Below are 19976 nucleotides of genomic sequence, written 5' to 3' on the forward strand. Positions count from 1 at the left end.
CTATATTTTACTTTATATTTCGAGTATACTGTGTTTAGCTTTAACATAGTAATTGTTTTTGTTGCCATGGTGGTATTACTTCTATTTGCTGCTCAATATATTTTTTGTGGAGTTACCTGTTTCCCCAAATAGTAACAAGATTGTATGCTACTGATCCTGGGCAGGCAGTGGCATCCCCCCAAGTCAATCTCAATAGCTGCAGGTTGCAACATTTTTCCTTGTTTGGGGATTCTTTTGAGACAGAGCCTTACCTTTTAGGTAATTTTTTTCTCTTCCTCTATATGGTGAAATAACTGACAAGTTATCCATTTTTCTTCTGTTAGAGTTAATTTTGAGAGATATGGAACCGTAGACTCCAGTAATTTCCTTAGCCACAATTATGGCTGTAAACAATATGGAATAAAAATGGCAGGCATCTGGTTCAAATAGCTCTAGCTTTATGTTCAAAGATGTAGCTTCTCCAACCACCAGACAGGTTTGCTTATACCTGTCTATTGTAGGGTACAAACTAGTCATGTTCTCTTCCATGCTGGTTCTGGAGCAGTGTTTCTTAATATAGTAGCTTAGTGGGTGATTTCAAATTAGGACCTAATGGTCCATCCTCTCTGCCATACCTTTTTCATGCTGTGTTGCTGAGATGGTTTTCACATACTTTCTCCATCAGAATATATTCCCTGGATATTAAGTACAGTAGGACACCGATTATCGGACTATCCTTTTGCAGAGGGTGGTCTGGATAATCATAAATCTGGATAATTAGACATAATCAAATTTTCTAAGGAAAATGCAATCGGAGCATACCATATTGAACATTAGTTTTATTTTCATCAATGTTGGCAGAAAAAAAATACAACATCAGTTCTGTAATTGTAGTACATACAATACTGTTTTTATAATTAAAACAGAAATACTGTATTTAAAAGTAAAGTGCAGTGCTGTATTTCTTGTACATATATACACTACTGCACACTAAAAAAGGAAGTAATATTTTTAATTGGTTCAAGGCCGATTTTCATTTCTCACCTGCAAGATCACGTAGTCTTTTTTTCAGATAAAGGAGTTGGATTGCACTGCTTTCTTCCTGCTTTTCCAGCCAAGCTATTGCTATATTTAAACATTCAAAGGCTTCTGCATGTGTGGGTCCTGCATCAGCCTGGTGATCATCATCAGTTTCTGATTCTTCGTGTTCCTTGTCCTGTACTGATACCACAATTTCATCATCTCTTATGATGATCTGATACCCTGAATCATTTGCATCACTGCATATCCATTTGCTGACATTCTCAACATCACAATCAGAGCAACCAGGAACCTGTGGAAGATCTTTGGTCCGGATAATTGGACATCTGGATAATCGACGTTTGGATAATTGTCATTCTACAGGGTTCTGCTTCCATCTTCCTAACTGCAGTATCTTTCTTATTCTGTTCCCACGCTTCATTTTGGGCACTGCTTTGCTACATACCAATGGTCCTGGACTGATCTGGTATGGACGCTAAGGAAGGAAAAAATTATATCTTGCCTGATAATTTTCTTTCCGTTAGTCCTACTAGACCAGTTCAGAAACCTGCGGTGTGTCATTTATGAGTTTATTTCTACTATGTGGTTTTCTTTCCTCTTGGTCTCTTTTTGACAGGTTCCATTTATCCTGTTTTCTATCCTGTTTTCTTGTGTGTGTTTAGTTTCACATACCACCTGATTTAGTGAAACACCTGCATATTAGTAGAGTATATGCCTCCTTGATTGCTGAAATTGTTGGCTAAGTGGGACTTATGGTCTTGACTTTTAAATGGTGACTGACAACATGGTCATAATCACCACTGCTTGGCTAGTCAAAATACTGAACACTTCAGGCTGCATGATATCCTTAAGGAGGGGCAAGTCACAAGAACTACTTTTCTTCTCTGTCTTCATCTGCTGGTCGACAGACTTAACCCAGTAGTCCTGGATTGCTCTGGGAAAGGAAAGAAAATTATCAGGTAAGACAAATTTTCCTTTGGTTTTTGCAGGCTTGCTTACTGACATTTCTAATGACTCCCCAAGGTATCAAAACTAAAAGAACAGGTCAATTCTACTGTGGCAAGCCCCCCCCCCCCCCTCCCCGTTTTTCTCCCTCGGGATAAATCTGCAGATCCCAGGAATTTAGAAAACACAGAAGCAGATGCACCAAAGTCCCAGTAAAGCACTGATCGCTTTTTCCACCTCTGAAAAAATTACCGAGGTGGAAATAGCAAGTGATGCCCCCCCAAAAAACAGACAGAAATGAGCTGCTCAGAAAAACAGCGAGCAGCTTGGTAGGACTAAAGCCAATCGGTCAGCTGAGCATGCGCAGAACAACCAATTGCTGAGCATGGCTGCTCTGCGCATGTTCAGAGAAGTGAATGCTACTATGGCTTTCATACACCCATACAAGCTATGTGTATGAAAGCCATGTGTCGCTTTTACTTTTTTTTTTTTTTTTCAAACTTATGAGCGACACAAGCGCTTTTCACAGGAAGCTCTACAAAGCAATGAAGGCATCAAGCCTGATTTCTGGAGAGGTGTGCTTTCTCACTGCCTGGCAGCAGCATGGGAACTGCATTCTGACCACGAGTGTCTCCTGTGCCCGGCACTGGCGCCCTTCCTCAGGGTAATCGCAGATCTGCACCAAGGAGTTGACAACCAAGAAAAAATACTTCCTGACATTACTCCTGAGTCTGACCCCCTTCAACCTCAATTCATGTCCTCTAGTTCTACCGCCTTCCACGAGCAAGATTAATGTACAGTAACTTGCCTACACAAAGTGTCTTCAGTTTGTGATTTCCTGTTTGGTTAACACATAAGAGAATAGTCACTTTGGCCTTCATTTGCTTGAAGCCTCGCTTTTGCTGATTGTCATTGTTACAAGCCAACATTGTGTTTGGTAACATTGTATAGCACAGTCCAGTCTCACCAGTTATAGACCTGTTCTGTGGTATAGCCACCATCTCTAATTATCTTCTGAAGCTGTGCAGGTTATGAGCATGTGTCCTCATCAGCTGAACATATCTGTCCAGAAATAGTGGTTTTGGTTATCCCGTGTCGCCTTTTAAAGCGATTTAGCCATCCACTATTTGCTGTAAATGACATTGACCCATTTCTGTGAAGTTCTTTGTGAAATATTTTGGCTTTCGTTTGCAGATGGGGTTCCAGACGGAGGATTGTGTTCGGATCTTTCTTGGACAAACCACTGAAATGCAGCTTTATCCAACTGGCATTTCTTTCACAAATATTCTACATAGAAGTAAAACTTTGGTATTCGAGACTAGTAAAACAGGCCCGTTTCTGACACAAATGAAATGGGCGCTAGCAAGGTTTTCCTCGGAGTGTGTATGTTTGAGAGAGTATGTGTGAGATTGACTGTGTGTGTGTGTGGAGAGAGAGAGTGAATGTGTGTGTGTGACAGAGAGAGAGTGAGACTGCTGGGTGTGAGTGTGTCTCCTCTGTTCCCCCTCCAGCCACCCAGCGATTCTGCTCTCTCCCCTGCTCCCCCCTCCAGCCACCCAGCGATTCTACTTTTTCCCTTGCCCCACTCCAGCCACCCACCGATGCTCTTCTCTCCCCTGCCCCCACTCTAGCCACCCACCGAGTCTCCTCTGTCCCCTGCCCCCCTCCAGCCACCCAGCGATTCTCCTCTCTCCCCTGCTCCCCCTCCAGCCACCCAGTGATTCTACTTATTCCCTTGCCCCCCTCCAGCCACCCACTGATGCTCTTCTCTCCCCTGCCACCCCCTCCAGCCACTCCTCCACTTTAATCAGCATATATTAAATTCCCCCCATTTGCTACAGAAAAGCACCGAGCACATCCTATATAATAAAACGCACCTCCAACGTTCTCAAGCCGTAGTTCCGGAGCGTTGCAGGAATGCTTCAAGGCTTGAAGGCTTCACTTTCTCGGCTTCAGAACGTTGGAGGTGCGTTTTTTTTTATATAGGATAGGATGCTTGGTTTCCCTAATGCAGCGGTGTTGACATTGTGCAACTCTGGCCACTGTCTGGATTGAATAATAAGGGCTTTGAGTACTGATTTTTACTTCTGTGTAGAATATTTTTGAAAGAAATGCTTTTAATAATGTTTTTTACATACAGAAGATTTTTATGTCAATGATTGAATGCAGTCTGAGCACTTATTTTAGGTGCCAGTGGAGCTTCTGAGGATTTTCCTTCTGTATATGCAATTATAAAGATAACAAAAAATATATAGTACTTTAGTAATCTTTATCAAATAGTTGAATTTCTGCAGCACCGTTACACTGAAGTATTGTAATTGTTCACTTTTCTTATGTTCATATAGGATATTTTCAAATAGGGTACTACATAGTGCTGATATACACTCTAAAGTTTAACATTGGAAGGAAATTAATTTTTAAATTTTTGTTTCCCTGTTGTCTACTGGTCAGGTCCATTGGGAGTATTGTCTTACTTTTTATAGAATGCTTGTGACTTCATGTGGCAGAGCAGGGAACAGAAGCAAGTAAAAAATGTTTTTGTGGAGTGCTACAGTTATGTGTAGTAGTGTTGTATAAGACAACGTGACTTGAAAAACGTTTAACATGAAGTTCCATTTTTAAAATATAGAGTAGCACTATCTGTTCATCATATATTGATAAAACAAAATTTTGGTCTTGCAGATATGGATATGCCAAAATTTGATTAGGCACAGTTCTCAGTTTGTTAAACAGCTGACGGGTCCTGACAAACTTATTTGCCTGTTCCAAATAAAGAGGCTGTTGGGTCTGTGTTGCAGGTAAATATTTCTATTTTATTGCTGTAATATCAACATAAACATGACATTTCAGCAATGTTTGTGAAAATTACTATTTTATGATTTTAACTGGTTAAATATTTTTTTAAAATGAGTATGGCATGTGCAAAATTTGGACACGCTTCTGGTTTATTACTACTTAAAAAAAATTGTCAACAAGGCCAAAAAGTTGAATTACTTCACTTTTTCTTTAGTAAAGACAATTCCACTGTTTCACAAAAACTCTGACCCGTCTAACTTCTTAGCTTGTAATTGTTCTGTTTATAGTCAGCAGTTATGGGATTTTGTAAGAAGTTGTTTTGAGTATTGGAAAATGAAAATAATTCACTCTTGTGAAGACATGGAAAGCTATGTAAACATTTCCAGATTCCAATTTCAGCAGTCAAAAATATTAAGAAAATTGTTGTATGGAACTGTTGAAGTCTAGGCAAGACCTTGAAGACCAAGAAATCTCTGATAGAGATTGCTAAAAGAGTCAAATCTGTAAAACCGAACCTATAGCTCATTATAAATGACCTGCCTAAAAGTTTAACTGAGCTTGTATTAGTTCCCAGGTCAGCATTGCTGGCACAGTAATGGTCTTCATCACTAAAGTTAAAGTATGCAAAAGAAACTTAAGCCAAAAAATTTTGGAACAATGCAGTTTGGACTGTTGAAATGAAAATTGAACTGTTGGCCACAACCACACAAGACAGATTTTGGAGAAAAAAAATTATGAAATACTGAAGAAAAAATTACCTCGCCAACTGATAAGCATGGGTAGATCTGTTATGCTTTGGAGTGGAGTGGCAGGCAGTAGCACAGAATCTGTTCTGTAGGTGGAAGGAAGAATGGGTTTAACTAAATATAAATATATCCTAGAAGCTAATGTCTCACATTCAATGAAGAAATTAAGGTCCCTGTTTACTAGGATGTGCTAGTGTTTTTAGCGCATGCACAAAATTAGCTTGCGCTAACCGTGTAGGCACCCATAGGAATATTGTGGGCGCCTACAATAGCGCGCACTAAAAATGCTAACGTGCCTCTAGCGCGAGTTAGTAAACAGGGCCCTAAATGTGAAAAGTAGTTGGATATTTCAGCAGGACAGCAATCCAAAACCTAGATCAATGTCAACCACTTGTGCTTAACAAGAGAATGAGTGTTATGATTGGGGTCTGAACCCCTCTCAAACTTACCTCTTTCCTGGGGGTCAGCTTCTTAGCTGGCTTCTGTTTCTTTTCTCTTTCCTTTCTGAGCTGGCTCTGTCTCTCTGTGCTGGCAGCTTCCAGCAGCATGGGGTTAATTGTCTCACTTCACTACAGCTGTGTGTGTGTTGCCTGAGTTGCTCTAACTCTCTTTGGGTGTACTGGCTTCAAGTGTTTCACGGTTTTGCATTGGTGTGGGTTGGGCCTCTCTGGGTCAGTGTGCTTTTGCCTAGGTCTAGGGAGTGTGACATCATCAGGGAGGGCCTTGATAAGGAAGTGGGTTCTTTCCTTCAGGGCCTTTGCAACAGCAGTTGTTTGCTTTAGGTAGGGTGGTGCAGTGTGCACTTCTGACATTGTGTCTAGGGTCCCTGCTTGCTTTTGCTAAGGTCCAGGTTAGTGTTAGTGCAGTGTGCACTGGTGTCTATGTGTTTAGCTTTCCTGCTGGTTTAGGGCTTGGGAGCACGTAGATCAGTTTAGGGTTAGGAGCACTTCTGTTTCCAGTCCTGGTCCCTATGTCATCCGGTATCCAGTAAGTCCTGTCGGCTACTCGAACCCAGGAGCTCAACTCTTGGGGGGGCTTAGTAGCTAAGTACAGGTGAAGCTGTTGGACCAGTCCAGTGTGCTCCAGTCCCGTGTTCCAGTCCTGTGTCCTCCAGTCCGGGGGACCAGTCCAGGGTGTTCCAGTCTAGTGTGCTCCAGTCCAGTGTGTTCCGGTCCGGTGTGTGTTCCAGTCCTGTGTCCTCCAGTCCGGGGGATTCCAGTCCATGTGTTCCGGTTCACTGGGCAGTGCCTGCAGTCCCTGCCGGTGCCGGTGTGCTTGCCCAGCATTTGGTTGGTGGGTTTTGCCTGCTGCTGTCGCTCCTCGTCAGCAGCCCAAGGGCTCACGTTTGCTCCAGAGCCCGGCCCCGCGGGCTCTGAACCTGAGAACCTGACAGATTGCAAAGGCCATGAGCCCGGCAAGAACCTCCGCCCAGCTGACCCAGCTGGGGTCCAGCTCCATCGTTGTTCTTGATCCTTCTATGACTCTTCGTCAGTATCGTGGGAAACTTTTGTCTCATCCTGTTTTGAAGAAGACCCCTGAAGCGGCAGCTGAGAGAAAACGTGTCCGGTGGCTTGGAATCACTGAAAACCCAGTTTCAGATATGGACCCTTTTATCACGCTCGCTGAGTATCGCCGCAGCCTTGTCTTGAATCCAGCTTTGTGGGATACTCCTGAAGCGGTCGCTGAGAGGAGACGTCTGGGGAATTCTACGCTATGGGCTCAGCTGGAGTCCAGTCCAGTCCCAGCAGCGCGCCCAGACAAGCCTCTGAATCCAGTCCGAGCAGCACGTCCAGCGAAGCTTCAGAGTCCGGTCCGAGGGACGCTTCTGACCGAGCCTCCGATGCCAGTTCAAGTGGCGCTTCCACTCAAGCTTCAGAGTGCAGTCCGTGGGACGCTGCTGGCCGAGCCTCCGATTCCAGTCCGAGAGGGGCTTCTCACCGAGCCTCCGGTGCCAGTCCAGCCTCCACGCAAGCCTCGGAGTCCAGTTCAAGTGGCGCTTCAAACCAAGCCTCCTAGTACAAGTTTGGATCCCAGTTCCAACCCCATTTTTGATCTGGATCCGTTTCTGACACTCCAGGATTACCGGGTTGCACTTTTGTCTGATCCAGCCTTGAAGAATACTCCTGAAGCTGCAGCGGAAAGAAGGCGTGTCTCCTGGCTTGGGTTCGAAGAAAACCCAGTTTCTGCTATTGATCCCTCTACCAAGCTGTTCTTTTACCGCTTCCAACTCCTCTCGGAGCCAACCCTACGGGATACTCCTGAAGCCCAAGCTGAAAGAAGGTGGCTTCCTGATTTTTCCCGACAAACTTCTGAGTCCAGCCTGAAGGGCTTTGTCTGCCAAGCTTCTGAGTCCACACTGAGTTCCAGCCCAGTGCCTGAGTCTGTTTTGAGTTTCAGCCCAGATGCTGAGTCCGGAGCGAGATGCAGCAGTGACAGCCCAGATGCTGAGTCCGGAGCGAGTTGCAGCAGTGACAGCCAAGATGCTGAGTCCGGAGCGAGTTGCAGCAGTGACAGCCAAGATGCTGAGTCCGGAGTGAGTTGCAGCAGGGGCAGCCAAGATGCTGAGTCTGGATCGAGTTGCAGTTCCAGTCAAGATGCGGAGTCTGGATCGAGTGGTAGTTCCAGTCAAGATGCTGAGTCTGGATCGAGTTGCAGTTCCAGTCAAGATACTGAGTCTGGATTGAGTTGTAGTTCCAGTCAAGATGCTGAGTCTGGAGTGAGTTGCAGCATTGGCAGTCAAGATACTGAGTCTGGATCGAGTTGCAGTTCCAGTCAAGATGCTGAGTCTGGATTGAGTTGCAGTTCCAGTCAAGATGCTGAGTCTGGATCGAGTTGCAGTTCCAGTCAAGATGCTGAGTCTGGATCGAGTTGTAGTTCCAGTCAAGATGCTGAGTCTGGATCGAGTTGCAGTTCCAGTCAAGATGCTGAGTCTGGATCGAGTGGTAGTTCCAGTCAAGATGCTGAGTCTGGATCGAGTTGCAGTCCCAGCCGGGATTTTGAGTCTACACCGAGTGCAGAGCCCAGCCAAGATGACGAGTCCATGATGAGGGCTGAGTCTGCACCGGGTGCAGAGTTCAGCCGAGATGCCGAATCAGAATTCAGTTACAGTCCCGGGCAAGATGCAGAGTCCAGGTCAAGTTACAGTCCCGGCCAAGATGCTGAGTCCGGTGAGAGTTGCCGTCCCGGCCAAGATGCTGAGTCCGGGTCAAGTTGGAGTTCCAGTTCCAGGCAAGATGCTGAGTCCGGGTCAAGTTGCAGTCCCGGCCACGATGCCGAGTCCGGGCCAAGTTGGAGTTCCAGTTCCAGGCAAGATGCTGAGTCTGGGTCAAGTTGCAGTCCCGGCCAAGATGCCGAGTCCGGGCCAAGTTGGAGTTCCAGTTCCAGGCAAGATGCTGAGTCCGGGTCAAGTGGCAACTCCGGTCAAGATGTTGAGTCCGGTGAGAGTTGGAGTTCCAGTCCCAGCCAAGATGCTGAGTCCGGGTCAAGTTGGATTTCCAGTCCCAGGCAAGATGCTGAGTCTGGGTCAAGTTGGAGTTCCAGTCCCAGGCAAGATGCTGAGTCCGGGTCAAGTTGGAGTTCCAGTCCCAGGCAAGATGCTGAGTCTGGGTCAAGTTGCAGTCCCGGCCAAGATGCTGAGTCCGGGCCAAGTTGCAGTCTCAGGCAAGATGCTGAGTCTACTCCGAGTTCCCATTTCAGCCAAGATGTTGAACTCCTTCTGAGTTCCAGCTCCAGCCAAGGGGCAAGGTCTAGTCTGAAGTCCAGTTCAAGTTCCTGTCTGGCTTCAGATTCCAGGATGGGTGTGGGCTCTAGCCCAGTTCTGGCTGCTACAGTGGAGTGCCAGGAAGTCAAGGAAGTTGTGGACTCCTTCAGGAGATGGTTCCTGTTGAATAGAACTCCACTTGTTGCATCCAAGACTCTGATCCTGCCTAGCAGCCGTTCTAAAGAGCCTCGTGGTGGCCAAAGCCATTCTGGTTTCCTAGTTCCAGATGTACTTGTCACGTCCTGCCCAGCCGCCCAGATTTATGTTGTGAAACCCATTGGGAGATTTCATCACAGCTACCCATGGAGACCTAAATTGTCTTTTGAGACCTGGGGCTCCCGTGGGGACACGGGAGCCTTGAGGGGGAGGTGCTGTTATGATTGGGGTCTGAACCCCTCTCAAACTTACCTCTTTCCTGGGGGTCAGCTTCTTAGCTGGCTTCTGTTTCTTTTCTCTTTCCTTTCTGAGCTGGCTCTGTCTCTCTGTGCTGGCAGCTTCCAGCAGCATGGGGTTAATTGTCTCACTTCACTACAGCTGTGTGTGTGTTGCCTGAGTTGCTCTAACTCTCTTTGGGTGTACTGGCTTCAAGTGTTTCACGGTTTTGCATTGGTGTGGGTTGGGCCTCTCTGGGTCAGTGTGCTTTTGCCTAGGTCTAGGGAGTGTGACATCATCAGGGAGGGCCTTGATAAGGAAGTGGGTTCTTTCCTTCAGGGCCTTTGCAACAGCAGTTGTTTGCTTTAGGTAGGGTGGTGCAGTGTGCACTTCTGACATTGTGTCTAGGGTCCCTGCTTGCTTTTGCTAAGGTCCAGGTTAGTGTTAGTGCAGTGTGCACTGGTGTCTATGTGTTTAGCTTTCCTGCTGGTTTAGGGCTTGGGAGCACGTAGATCAGTTTAGGGTTAGGAGCACTTCTGTTTCCAGTCCTGGTCCCTATGTCATCCGGTATCCAGTAAGTCCTGTCGGCTACTCGAACCCAGGAGCTCAACTCTTGGGGGGGCTTAGTAGCTAAGTACAGGTGAAGCTGTTGGACCAGTCCAGTGTGCTCCAGTCCCGTGTTCCAGTCCTGTGTCCTCCAGTCCGGGGGACCAGTCCAGGGTGTTCCAGTCTAGTGTGCTCCAGTCCAGTGTGTTCCGGTCCGGTGTGTGTTCCAGTCCTGTGTCCTCCAGTCCGGGGGATTCCAGTCCATGTGTTCCGGTTCACTGGGCAGTGCCTGCAGTCCCTGCCGGTGTGCTTACCCAGTGTTGGTTGGTCGGTTTTGCCTGCTGCTGTCGCTCCTCGTCAGCAGCCCAAGGGCTCACGTTTGCACCAGAGCCCGGCCCCGCGGGCTCTGAACCTGAGAACCTGACAATGAGAAGCCCATTCCAAAACCTCTCTCCATGTCCAGAATTGAATATTGAAAAAATTGTGGTTGATCTTGAATATGAAGTGTATGCAAAACCTAAGAATACTTCTAGCTAGAAAAGTTCTGAAAGGAAGAAAGGGAAAAAATCCTGACTACAGGAAATGTTTGGAGGCATTTTTTTTCTGCCAAAAGAGGTGTTATAAAGTATTGACTGAAAGGGTATTCAAACCTTTACACCTGCCATAGTCAACTGTGTTTTTTTTTAAAATTTTGAATTAGTAAAACAAAATGCAAACAAATAGTGTAATTTATGTGCTAAAGATGTGTGTTAAGTTTGTACAGTTTGTACTGTATAGACAGGTTCTCGACATCTGTTCATTGAAAGTATGAGTTGCCAGGGTGCCTAAAGCTTTGCATATAGCTATGAGTATGTCTACTGAACCATGGCAAGCTTTTGCACCTAACACATAGTAATTGCTAACTTCCGTTACTTTAATTTATAGCACAGGTTCTGCCCTGAAAAGGTGGGCAATTCTCACATTAAACAGCAAATGTGGAAAATCACCCCTTTTTGGGCTAAAACTGTGCCTTACAGTTAATATGGAGTGAGTTAGCATTAATGCATCAGTTAATGCAGATCATTTAACACCACCTCAAGAGTAGTTAACAGTATTACTCATGATCTGCTGTGTAATTAGCACCTAGTGACTACTTTTTTTCTCTGTAAACTGCTCTTTCAAAAGTCCTGGTAATGCCCTTGGTTAACACAGAGGTTTTATACCTACCATGTGTTAGATGCAAAACCTAATAGGTTGGTTAAGAGCCTCCACATTTTTGAGGAGTTGAAGAAATTCATTTTTCTGTAGGAAAATGGGCCTCAAGGGCCTGTTCTGTTTTTATTTTTGACTTTTGTTTGTATGTAGATACCGCCCTGGACAGATTGTTCTTTCCGGTGTTGCCCTTATTGATTAAGCAAATTAATAAGTTAGCCAGTCTTGTTCAAATATATAAAATTTTCACAAAGAAATGTTAGAAAATCTGTTCTTAGCAAAATAAAGTCTTCAATATTGGGCGACATTCAGTGTAGTTTAAGAAAGGTGACCCTATTAGATCATAGGATGGTACATCATTTTAACTAGTGCATATAACTTTTCTGTTTCCAGAATATGCCATATTTTAACAAATCAATTAGATGGATACAATTAATGCTTTTTTTTTTTTGTTTTGTTTTTTTTGTTAGTGTAATTGGTAAGGGGATTCCAGTATACAAATAGGGTAAAAAAAAAACTTGTAGGTGCTAGAGGAAGCGATTACTCTATCTAGAACAATATTAATAGAACCCACAGCAAAAATATTCCTTATGTAATCAACAGTAATTTGCAGATAATATAAATAAATAATTTTAGGTGCTCAGAAGAGTATAGAGACCAGCATGGATCAGGTTATCCTATGTAAAGCCTCTCAATCACTATGCACAAAGTGTCCAAAGGTATCCATAAGTAACATTGTCACAGTGAAGTTACATGCAATGTTCATAGTTCATCAAAAGAAACAACCACTCAATGTGTTCAAACAAATTTAGAAAGTGCACTTATCTTTATCAAAGGTCCTGGGTCCCAACATGGACTATGTTTTGCGTAGGTCTGCTTCAGGGAACCCCAAATACATATTGCTTTTAATTATCCATTTGAAATATTGTTAATATTGTTCTAGGTTGGTAAGGGGATGGTATAGTTTACTGTGTTATCTGTGGGATTACATGTGCCATGTTCAGTATTACCCATGTAGCTCAAAGAGTACCTTACTCTGTATTGTATATCATAATTACTACTACTATTTAGCATTTCTATAGCGCTACAAGGCGTACGCAGCGCTGCACAAACATAGAAGAAAGACAGTCCCTGCTCAAAGAGCTTACAATCTATCCTTATGGCTGAATGTAAGCAAGTCAGCTAACACAACTCTACATAAAAGAGTAGTTGAATCTTGGAGACCAAACTTTTGAGTTTGAAATGCTTTAGGTATTAAAACCTTTGTTTTGACTATCACATAACTTCTAAATATTTCTTTGAAGTCTAAACAGGTGAAATAGGTTTATAACATAATTTTGGATTTGGTGTACCCCAACAGAACGCTTTTTTTTCTACTTTGTTGGTGCTGCATTCCTTTGAGTACCTCATTATATAATGTTTAATACAAATTTCCTTTTCATCCTTCCATACCAGTTCAAACAAGTTGTGTCCTTTCCTGAACAGCAAATGCTTTTAGAGAAACCAAGTCAAACCAGTGACATCACTGGTATAAGAGCTGGAACTGACTGCTGAACCTCATCATTTCTCTACCTTCAGCATATGGTATAGGTTGGGACGGTGTGGTAGGTTAGTGTAGGTGGTTCCAACTCCCTGGAGTATAGTCTACAGCCTGCGTTCGGTATGTTTGAGTTCTTTGGGGCCTTAGCTCCTGGGGATTGTGCTGTGGTCCATGTCCCTGGTTGAGTCAGGAGGATTTTGGACTCCTGAGCACTGAGCTTTGGTCTGCAGACCTTAGCTTGGTGAGGCAGTCTGGAAAGGTCCCTGTCAGTTGAGAGGGTTGTAGGTTTCTGCTGCAGGAGCCTTAGATTAAATAAAGATGATTGGCCAGCTGTGTTCCTTCAGACTTGCTGAGGACATAGAGTTTAAAAAAAAACCCAGAAAAACAAAACCCTCCAAAAAATAACAGGAAGTCAGCGGTGCGTTCAGGTCCAGGAGTGGTGAGTTTCATGGGTAGCCACATGTGGTGTGAGTATAGCGCAGAAATTGTGAGACATGCAAGAGCTAGCGTGTGAGCACTAAGGCCATCTCCATCTGCTTCGCATGTGATCTGAGAGGCCCAAAGTTGTTGGTGGCAGAGAAGAGCCAGGAGGAAAGGGGAGCATGTCTGTCTTGGTTTTGTCCACATCTCTTCAGGCACTGATGACCACTGATTCCCTGGCTTTGCCAGGAATGGCAGCCATCTTGGTGCCTTCATACCAGAATGCAGGTGTTAGATCACAGCTGGTACAGGGGGATTCAGAGAGCCTCCTTGGGGGCCTGGTGATCATGAGACCTTGCTTGCAATGGGTGGGGAGCCCAGTGTGGTCTCTGGGGGTCTTGGGGGCTGACATGATGGCCTTTGCTACTTAGGGTCCTCTGTGAAACAGACCATATGCAACACTGCCCAAGAGAAGCTGATTGTGAGGCCACCAGCAGGTCATCCTCCCATCCGCCAAGCAGCCATAATAGGTGAAAGAAAGACCCTCAGACAAGGGTCTGATTCCATTCATAGGCTCTCAGAAGAGGCAACTGGAGCCCTGCTGGGACAGAGGATGAGCCCATGGATCCCCAGGAGGAGGGGTCCCTCTTGGAGGCCCTTAACCTAGGTCTTGAGGATGAAGAGGATTCTCCAGTCATCCAGTTGTTCCAAAAGGAAGAAATGAGATCCTTTATTAATACCATAGCCTCAGTCCTCCAGATTTTGGCTCCCTCGCCACTGGACATGATGGATGGCATTCTCATCTTGGAAGGTTTCCCGAGACCTCCCAAGGCCTTCCTGTTGCACAGGGCCCTCTCCCAGATGGTTCTAGCAGAATGGGAAGCCCCAGGAGATATTCTGAAAGGTACAAGACATCTAGGGAAAATCTACTTGATGTTTGTGGTGACCAACAAGTCTACTGTCCAAGTAGAAGGGGGATCTGCCCTGAAGGATGCCCACGATAGGAAGGTGAAGCAAAGGTTTGCCTTGGCAGTGGTGAGCACAGAGATCTCAATCGGGGAAGGGGGGAATATGTGGCCAGGACACTTTTTTGCTCTGGGAACAAAGGCCCTGGAGTCCTTTGTGGCCTTTCTAGTGGATGCCATGTATCTGGTGCATGGAAATCTGGGACTTTGGCTTCTTTGGAGGTGGCCTGCTATTACTTATGGCAGTGGCATGGTGGATGCCATATTTAAGGCACACTTTAGTAAGCTAACCTCTAAAGGTCTGCTTTTGTTTGGTGAAGAGCTGGAAAAGATAGTGGAGGACTTGGGGGATCTCAAGCTTCAGTGACTCCTCCTAGAGGACTTCTCGCAGAGCCAACCGTGTGGAACTGGTGCTTTGTACCCAAGTCTTTTACTACGTGTTGTACTACCTGTGAAATGAAAGGAGTACCATTATCACTGGAGAGCCAAATTGGAGTTCCCCAAGAAAGAATAAAATCTTGGATTAGCTTCTTGGCCACTGTAACTACATCAGCCTTTTGGCAAGCAAATGCTTCAATCCATTCTGAGAATAAACACACAATTACTAGACAATAGTCGAAATCATTGACGCTTAGGCAGCTGGGTAAAATTCATCTGCAAATACAGAGAAGGTCCTAATGGTACAGGCTTGTGACCTTGGCTTGTCTTAACATGTTTACCTACATTATACTGTTTACAGACCAGGCGAGTAGCATATACTTCCTTTGTAATTTTGGAAAATTTGGGGTTGTATCAATCTTGGGAAAATTTTATTGAATCATCTGTCCTCTGCCGTCTTGTACCTGGCCATGGTATTCAGAGGAAACATGCAGGAGCAGAGCATCAGGGAGAACCACATGGCCAGTGGGTCTTCAAAAACCCATCAGAATGCAGAGTGCATCCATCTTGTCTCCAAGAATCAATTTCCAATTGTGACGCCTCTTCTTGGGATTGAATGACATACTATAAGGGAGGCAAAGGAGACGGCAACACTAGGTACAGGGAAGGCAGAATATGACGTTTGACTAAAGCAGCCACCCTAGCAGCACGGTCAGCAAAAGAATTCCCTCTGGAGGAGTGGCCTAGTGGTTAGGGTGGTGGACTTTGGTCCTGGGGAACTGAGGAACTGAGTTCAATTCCCACTTCAGGCACAGGCAGCTCCTTGTGACTCTGGGCAAGTCACTTAATCCTCCATTGCCCCATGTAAGCCGCATTGAGCCTGCCATGAGTGGGAAAGCACGGGGTACAAATGTAACAAAAAAAAAATTATGGGCTTTAGAACGGCCCTTACATTCAATAATAGTAATTTCTTTCAGATATAAAAGTTTTCAATGAGACAGGAACAGAAAGGCCATTATGAATTGGTTTGCCTGAAGATGTTAAGAAACCCCTATTTTCCCAACTTTTCCCAAAGTCCTAAGTTACTCCTTATGCATAACGTCTGTCAGTATATATGGTAACAGAACTGTCAGCAGCAATGTTGCAAGCATGGGTTAAGGCAACAAGTTCAGCTATTTGGGCACTGTGAACATCTGGTAAAGAAGCACTCTCTACTGTATCTGAAAGAGTACAAACAGCATATCCAGCCCTCAGTTGCCTCTGGTTTTCTCTGAGGCAAGAGCCATCCACAAAGAACTGAAAATTGTGATTATGCAACGGAGTTTCTTGCAAATCAGGGCAAAGTTTGGTATTCATTTCAACAAATTGGACACGTCATGAGGCCCCTCTTCATCAGGGAGTGGTGGAAGCAAGATTGCAAGATTAAGAACAGTACATCTCTAAAATATAACATGTTGTTGGGACAAAAGAAGTTGCTCATACGGAGTTTTGCCATGGAAAAATGCTGAGTCTTGTCATGATTAAGGAGTGCCTCTACAGCATGTGGACCCTTTAAAATGAGGGGTGACTGCAGTACAGTAGTCTCTGACAGTGTTCATATAAGATCAGCTGTGACCACAACTCTTAAACATGTCGGGTATCCTTTGGCAACAGTCAAGTGCATCACTATAGTAAGCAGTTGGCCTAAGCTTCTTTCCATGTGGTTGAGTAAGAACTCCGAAGGCAATAATATTCTGTTCATGGCAAAACAGGGTGAGCGGAGTTGTGTAATCTGGTAAGCTCAAAGCTGGGGCAAGGCCTTCTTGGGTTGTGTTAAAGTTTGCTCTTGTTTCTCTCCCTAGGGCAGAGGTTCTAGAACTTCACCAGAAAGCAACTGCTGAAGAGGTATGGTAATGACAGCATAGTCCATAATCCATTGCCTGCAATAATTCACTATTCCAAGCAACTTTCTAAGTTGGCTGTGGTAAAGTTTGAATAGAGCACTTCTGGTGGGTAACAATTCTCTGCTACCTTGACTGAGTAGAAATCCCAAATACGTAACTTGAAGTTGGCAGGACTGATATTTCTTTCTATTGGATTTTATGTCTATGTTAAACAGATGGTTAAGCAATATCATAGTGTTTTTTATACAGGCCTCCTTAGTGGGTGAGCAGACCAGGATATCATCAACATACTGTACTAAGATGGAACCTTCCTCAAATTGCAAGGGTTCCAAGGCCTTTTTTTAATGCTTGAGAAAAATAAGAGGGACTTTCAGTTTATCCTTGACTCAAGGTGGTCCATGTGTTTTGTTGACCCCTATGTAAATATGAAAAGTGGCTGGCTATCAGGGGCCAAAGGTATGCTAAAAAAAAGCACTACTGAAATATATGATAGTATAATGTGCTGCGTCATGAGGAATAGCTGAGAGGATTGTGGTTTTCTTGGGAACAACTGGGAAGGAGGCAACAGCCCTATTAACAGCTCACCAGGTATTTTTGCCTGGTTTGAGGGTAGGCAAAATTGGGGTGTTATAAGGAGAATTTGTAGGATAGATGATTCCTTGGTCCAGTAGATCCCGAATCAATTGTTTTATACCCTCCTCAGCTTCAGGGTATACTGAGAAATCTTGGGCACAGGCTTGGAAGGGTCCAGGACTACTTTTACTGGTTCAGTCTGCAATTACCCCACTTAGGGCTAGAGGCCCACAAGGCCAGTGGGACTGCCAGAATATGTCTCCAATTCCAGATCAAGATCTTCAATATGGGCAGATTCCTCAAGAGACACATACAGTATTGCTTTCACATCCTATAATTGTTATTCTGGAAGGAATATGCCATCTGAAGTATAGTAAATGGTGTAGCCCAAATGACACAAAAAAGATCTCTGCCCATCAGATTAACTGAAAGAGTAGGGCTCATAAGGAAGGTATTTTCTTGATACGAGGAACCCACTTATATATGAGTAAGGGTTCAGAAAAAGCAAGAGGTATTGGATTACTAGATAGTCCTTCATCTTGGACCGTTTCCCCTGACAGACTGTGCAAAATTCTGAGCTTTTGAGAGCAGAGCGAGTGGTTCTGGAATCAATCAGCAACCAGGTTGGCTGTCCATTCAAATAAGCAATCGGCATCGAGAGGTATAAGAGGACAAAGGGTCTCAGAGGGAGGTTTTCTATGAAAAGTCTCCTTGGGTTCTTCAGTCCTGGAGTTCCCTATAGTTAATCATTCACTAGGTGAGACATCGTGAATATACAGGAATTGCTCAACTCCAGCATTGGGTGGGGGGGGTTCCTCCTGGAGGCTGTTCAGGACACAAATCTTTCCAGTGTCCCATTTGGCCACATGAAACACAGCCCTCTCTGTAGGCCAGTATTATTTCCAGGCCCATGTCCTTGACTTCTGCCCCTTCCCCCTCCTCGGTTATTAGAGTTCTAAAAAGATCGCAATTGCAGGTTCAACAGTAGTTCTTGTTTCTTTGCTAGCTTGGAGCCCTTCTCTGTTTCTTGATCAAATAATTTGCGATGACAGTGTTTAGCTACTTCAACAAGAGTTTCAGGTAGTTCTGTACTCCATCCAACAGGAATGGTTTTCAGCATTGACTGTAAAGGGGGCAGAAGCCCATTAACAAACGCTACTCTGATACCTGGAACAGCATTTTCTAAAGCGGCGTTGATTCTACTACTACTTATCATTTCTATAGCACTACAAGGCTAACGCAGCGCTGTACACCATACATAAAAGACAGTCCCTGCTCAAAGAGCTTACAATCTAGAAAGACAGGTAAACAGACAATAATTAAGGGTAAGGGAATAAAGAGGTGAGGATAAAGGACAGGGCAAGTGAGTTAGGAGTCAAAAGCAGCGGTAAAGAGGTGGGTTTTTAGTCTGGACTTGAAAACGGCCACAGATGGGGCTAGTCGTATAGGCTCGGGAAGTCTATTCCAGGCGTGAGGTGCAGCGAGATAAAAGGAACGGAATCTTGAATTAGCAGTAGAGGAGAAAAGGTACAGATAGGAGAGATTTACAGTGGGGGAAATAAGTATTTGATCCCTTGCTGATTTTGTAAGTTTGCCCACTGACAAAGACATGAGCAGCCCATAATTGAAGGGTAGGTTATTGGTAACAGTGAGAGATAGCACATCACAAATTAAATCCGGAAAATCACATTGTGGAAAGTATATGAATTTATTTGCATTCTGCAGAGGGAAATAAGTATTTAATCCCTCTGGCAAACAAGACCTAATACTTGGTGGCAAAACCCTTGTTGGCAAGCACAGCGGTCAGACGTCTTCTGTAGTTGATGATGAGGTTTGCACACATGTCAGGAGGAATTTTGGTCCACTCCTCTTTGCAGATCATCTCTAAATCATTAAGAGTTCTGGGCTGTCGCTTGGCAACTCGCAGCTTCAGCTCCCTCCATAAGTTTTCAATGGGATTAAGGTCTGGTGACTGGCTAGGCCACTCCATGACCCTAATGTGCTTCTTCCTGAGCCACTCCTTTGTTGCCTTGGCTGTATGTTTTGGGTCATTGTCGTGCTGGAAGACCCAGCCACGACCCAATTTTAAGGCCCTGGCGGAGGGAAGGAGGTTGTCACTCAGAATTGTACGGTACATGGCCCCATCCATTCTCCCATTGATGCGGTGAAGTAGTCCTGTGCCCTTAGCAGAGAAACACCCCCAAAACATAAAATTTCCACCTCCATGCTTGACAGTGGGGACGGTGTTCTTTGGGTCATAGGCAGCATTTCTCTTCCTCCAAACACGGCGAGTTGAGTTCATGCCAAAGAGCTCAATTTTTGTCTCATCTGACCACAGCACCTTCTCCCAATCACTCTCGGCATCATCCAGGTGTTCACTGGCAAACTTCAGACGGGCCGTCACATGTGCCTTCCGGAGCAGGGCACTGCAGGATTGCAATCCGTTATGTCGTAATGTGTTACCAATGGTTTTCGTGGTGACAGTGGTCCCAGCTGCCTTGAGATCATTGACAAGTTCCCCCCTTGTAGTTGTAGGCTGATTTCTAACCTTCCTCATGATCAAGGATACCCCACGAGGTGAGATTTTGCGTGGAGCCCCAGATCTTTGTCGATTGACAGTCATTTTGTACTTCTTCCATTTTCTTACTATGGCACCAACAGTTGTCTCCTTCTCGCCCAGCGTCTTACTGATGGTTTTGTAGCCCATTCCAGCCTTGTGCAGGTGTATGATCTTGTCCCTGACATCCTTAGACAGCTCCTTGCTCTTGGCCATTTTGTAGAGGTTAGAGTCTGACTGATTCACTGAGTCTGTGGACAGGTGTCTTTCATACAGGTGACCAT

At 44.8% G+C, this 19976-nt stretch overlaps 1 protein-coding gene across 5 annotated transcripts in view; it reads left to right on the plus strand.

The window, feature by feature from the left end:
• The window catches only part of UBE3C (ubiquitin protein ligase E3C), a 362832-nt gene that overhangs the window by 38447 nt on the left and 304409 nt on the right, over positions 1-19976 (plus strand). For all 5 annotated transcript variants that reach the window (XM_030198632.1, XM_030198645.1, XM_030198654.1 and 2 more), the window contains exon 6: positions 4648-4763. In XM_030198632.1, the coding sequence (XP_030054492.1) occupies positions 4648-4763 (116 nt within the window). The remainder of the gene's footprint in view (positions 1-4647; positions 4764-19976) is intronic.

Source organism: Microcaecilia unicolor, chromosome 1, assembly GCF_901765095.1.
Source record: "Microcaecilia unicolor chromosome 1, aMicUni1.1, whole genome shotgun sequence".
NCBI classification, from domain to species: domain Eukaryota; kingdom Metazoa; phylum Chordata; class Amphibia; order Gymnophiona; family Siphonopidae; genus Microcaecilia; species Microcaecilia unicolor.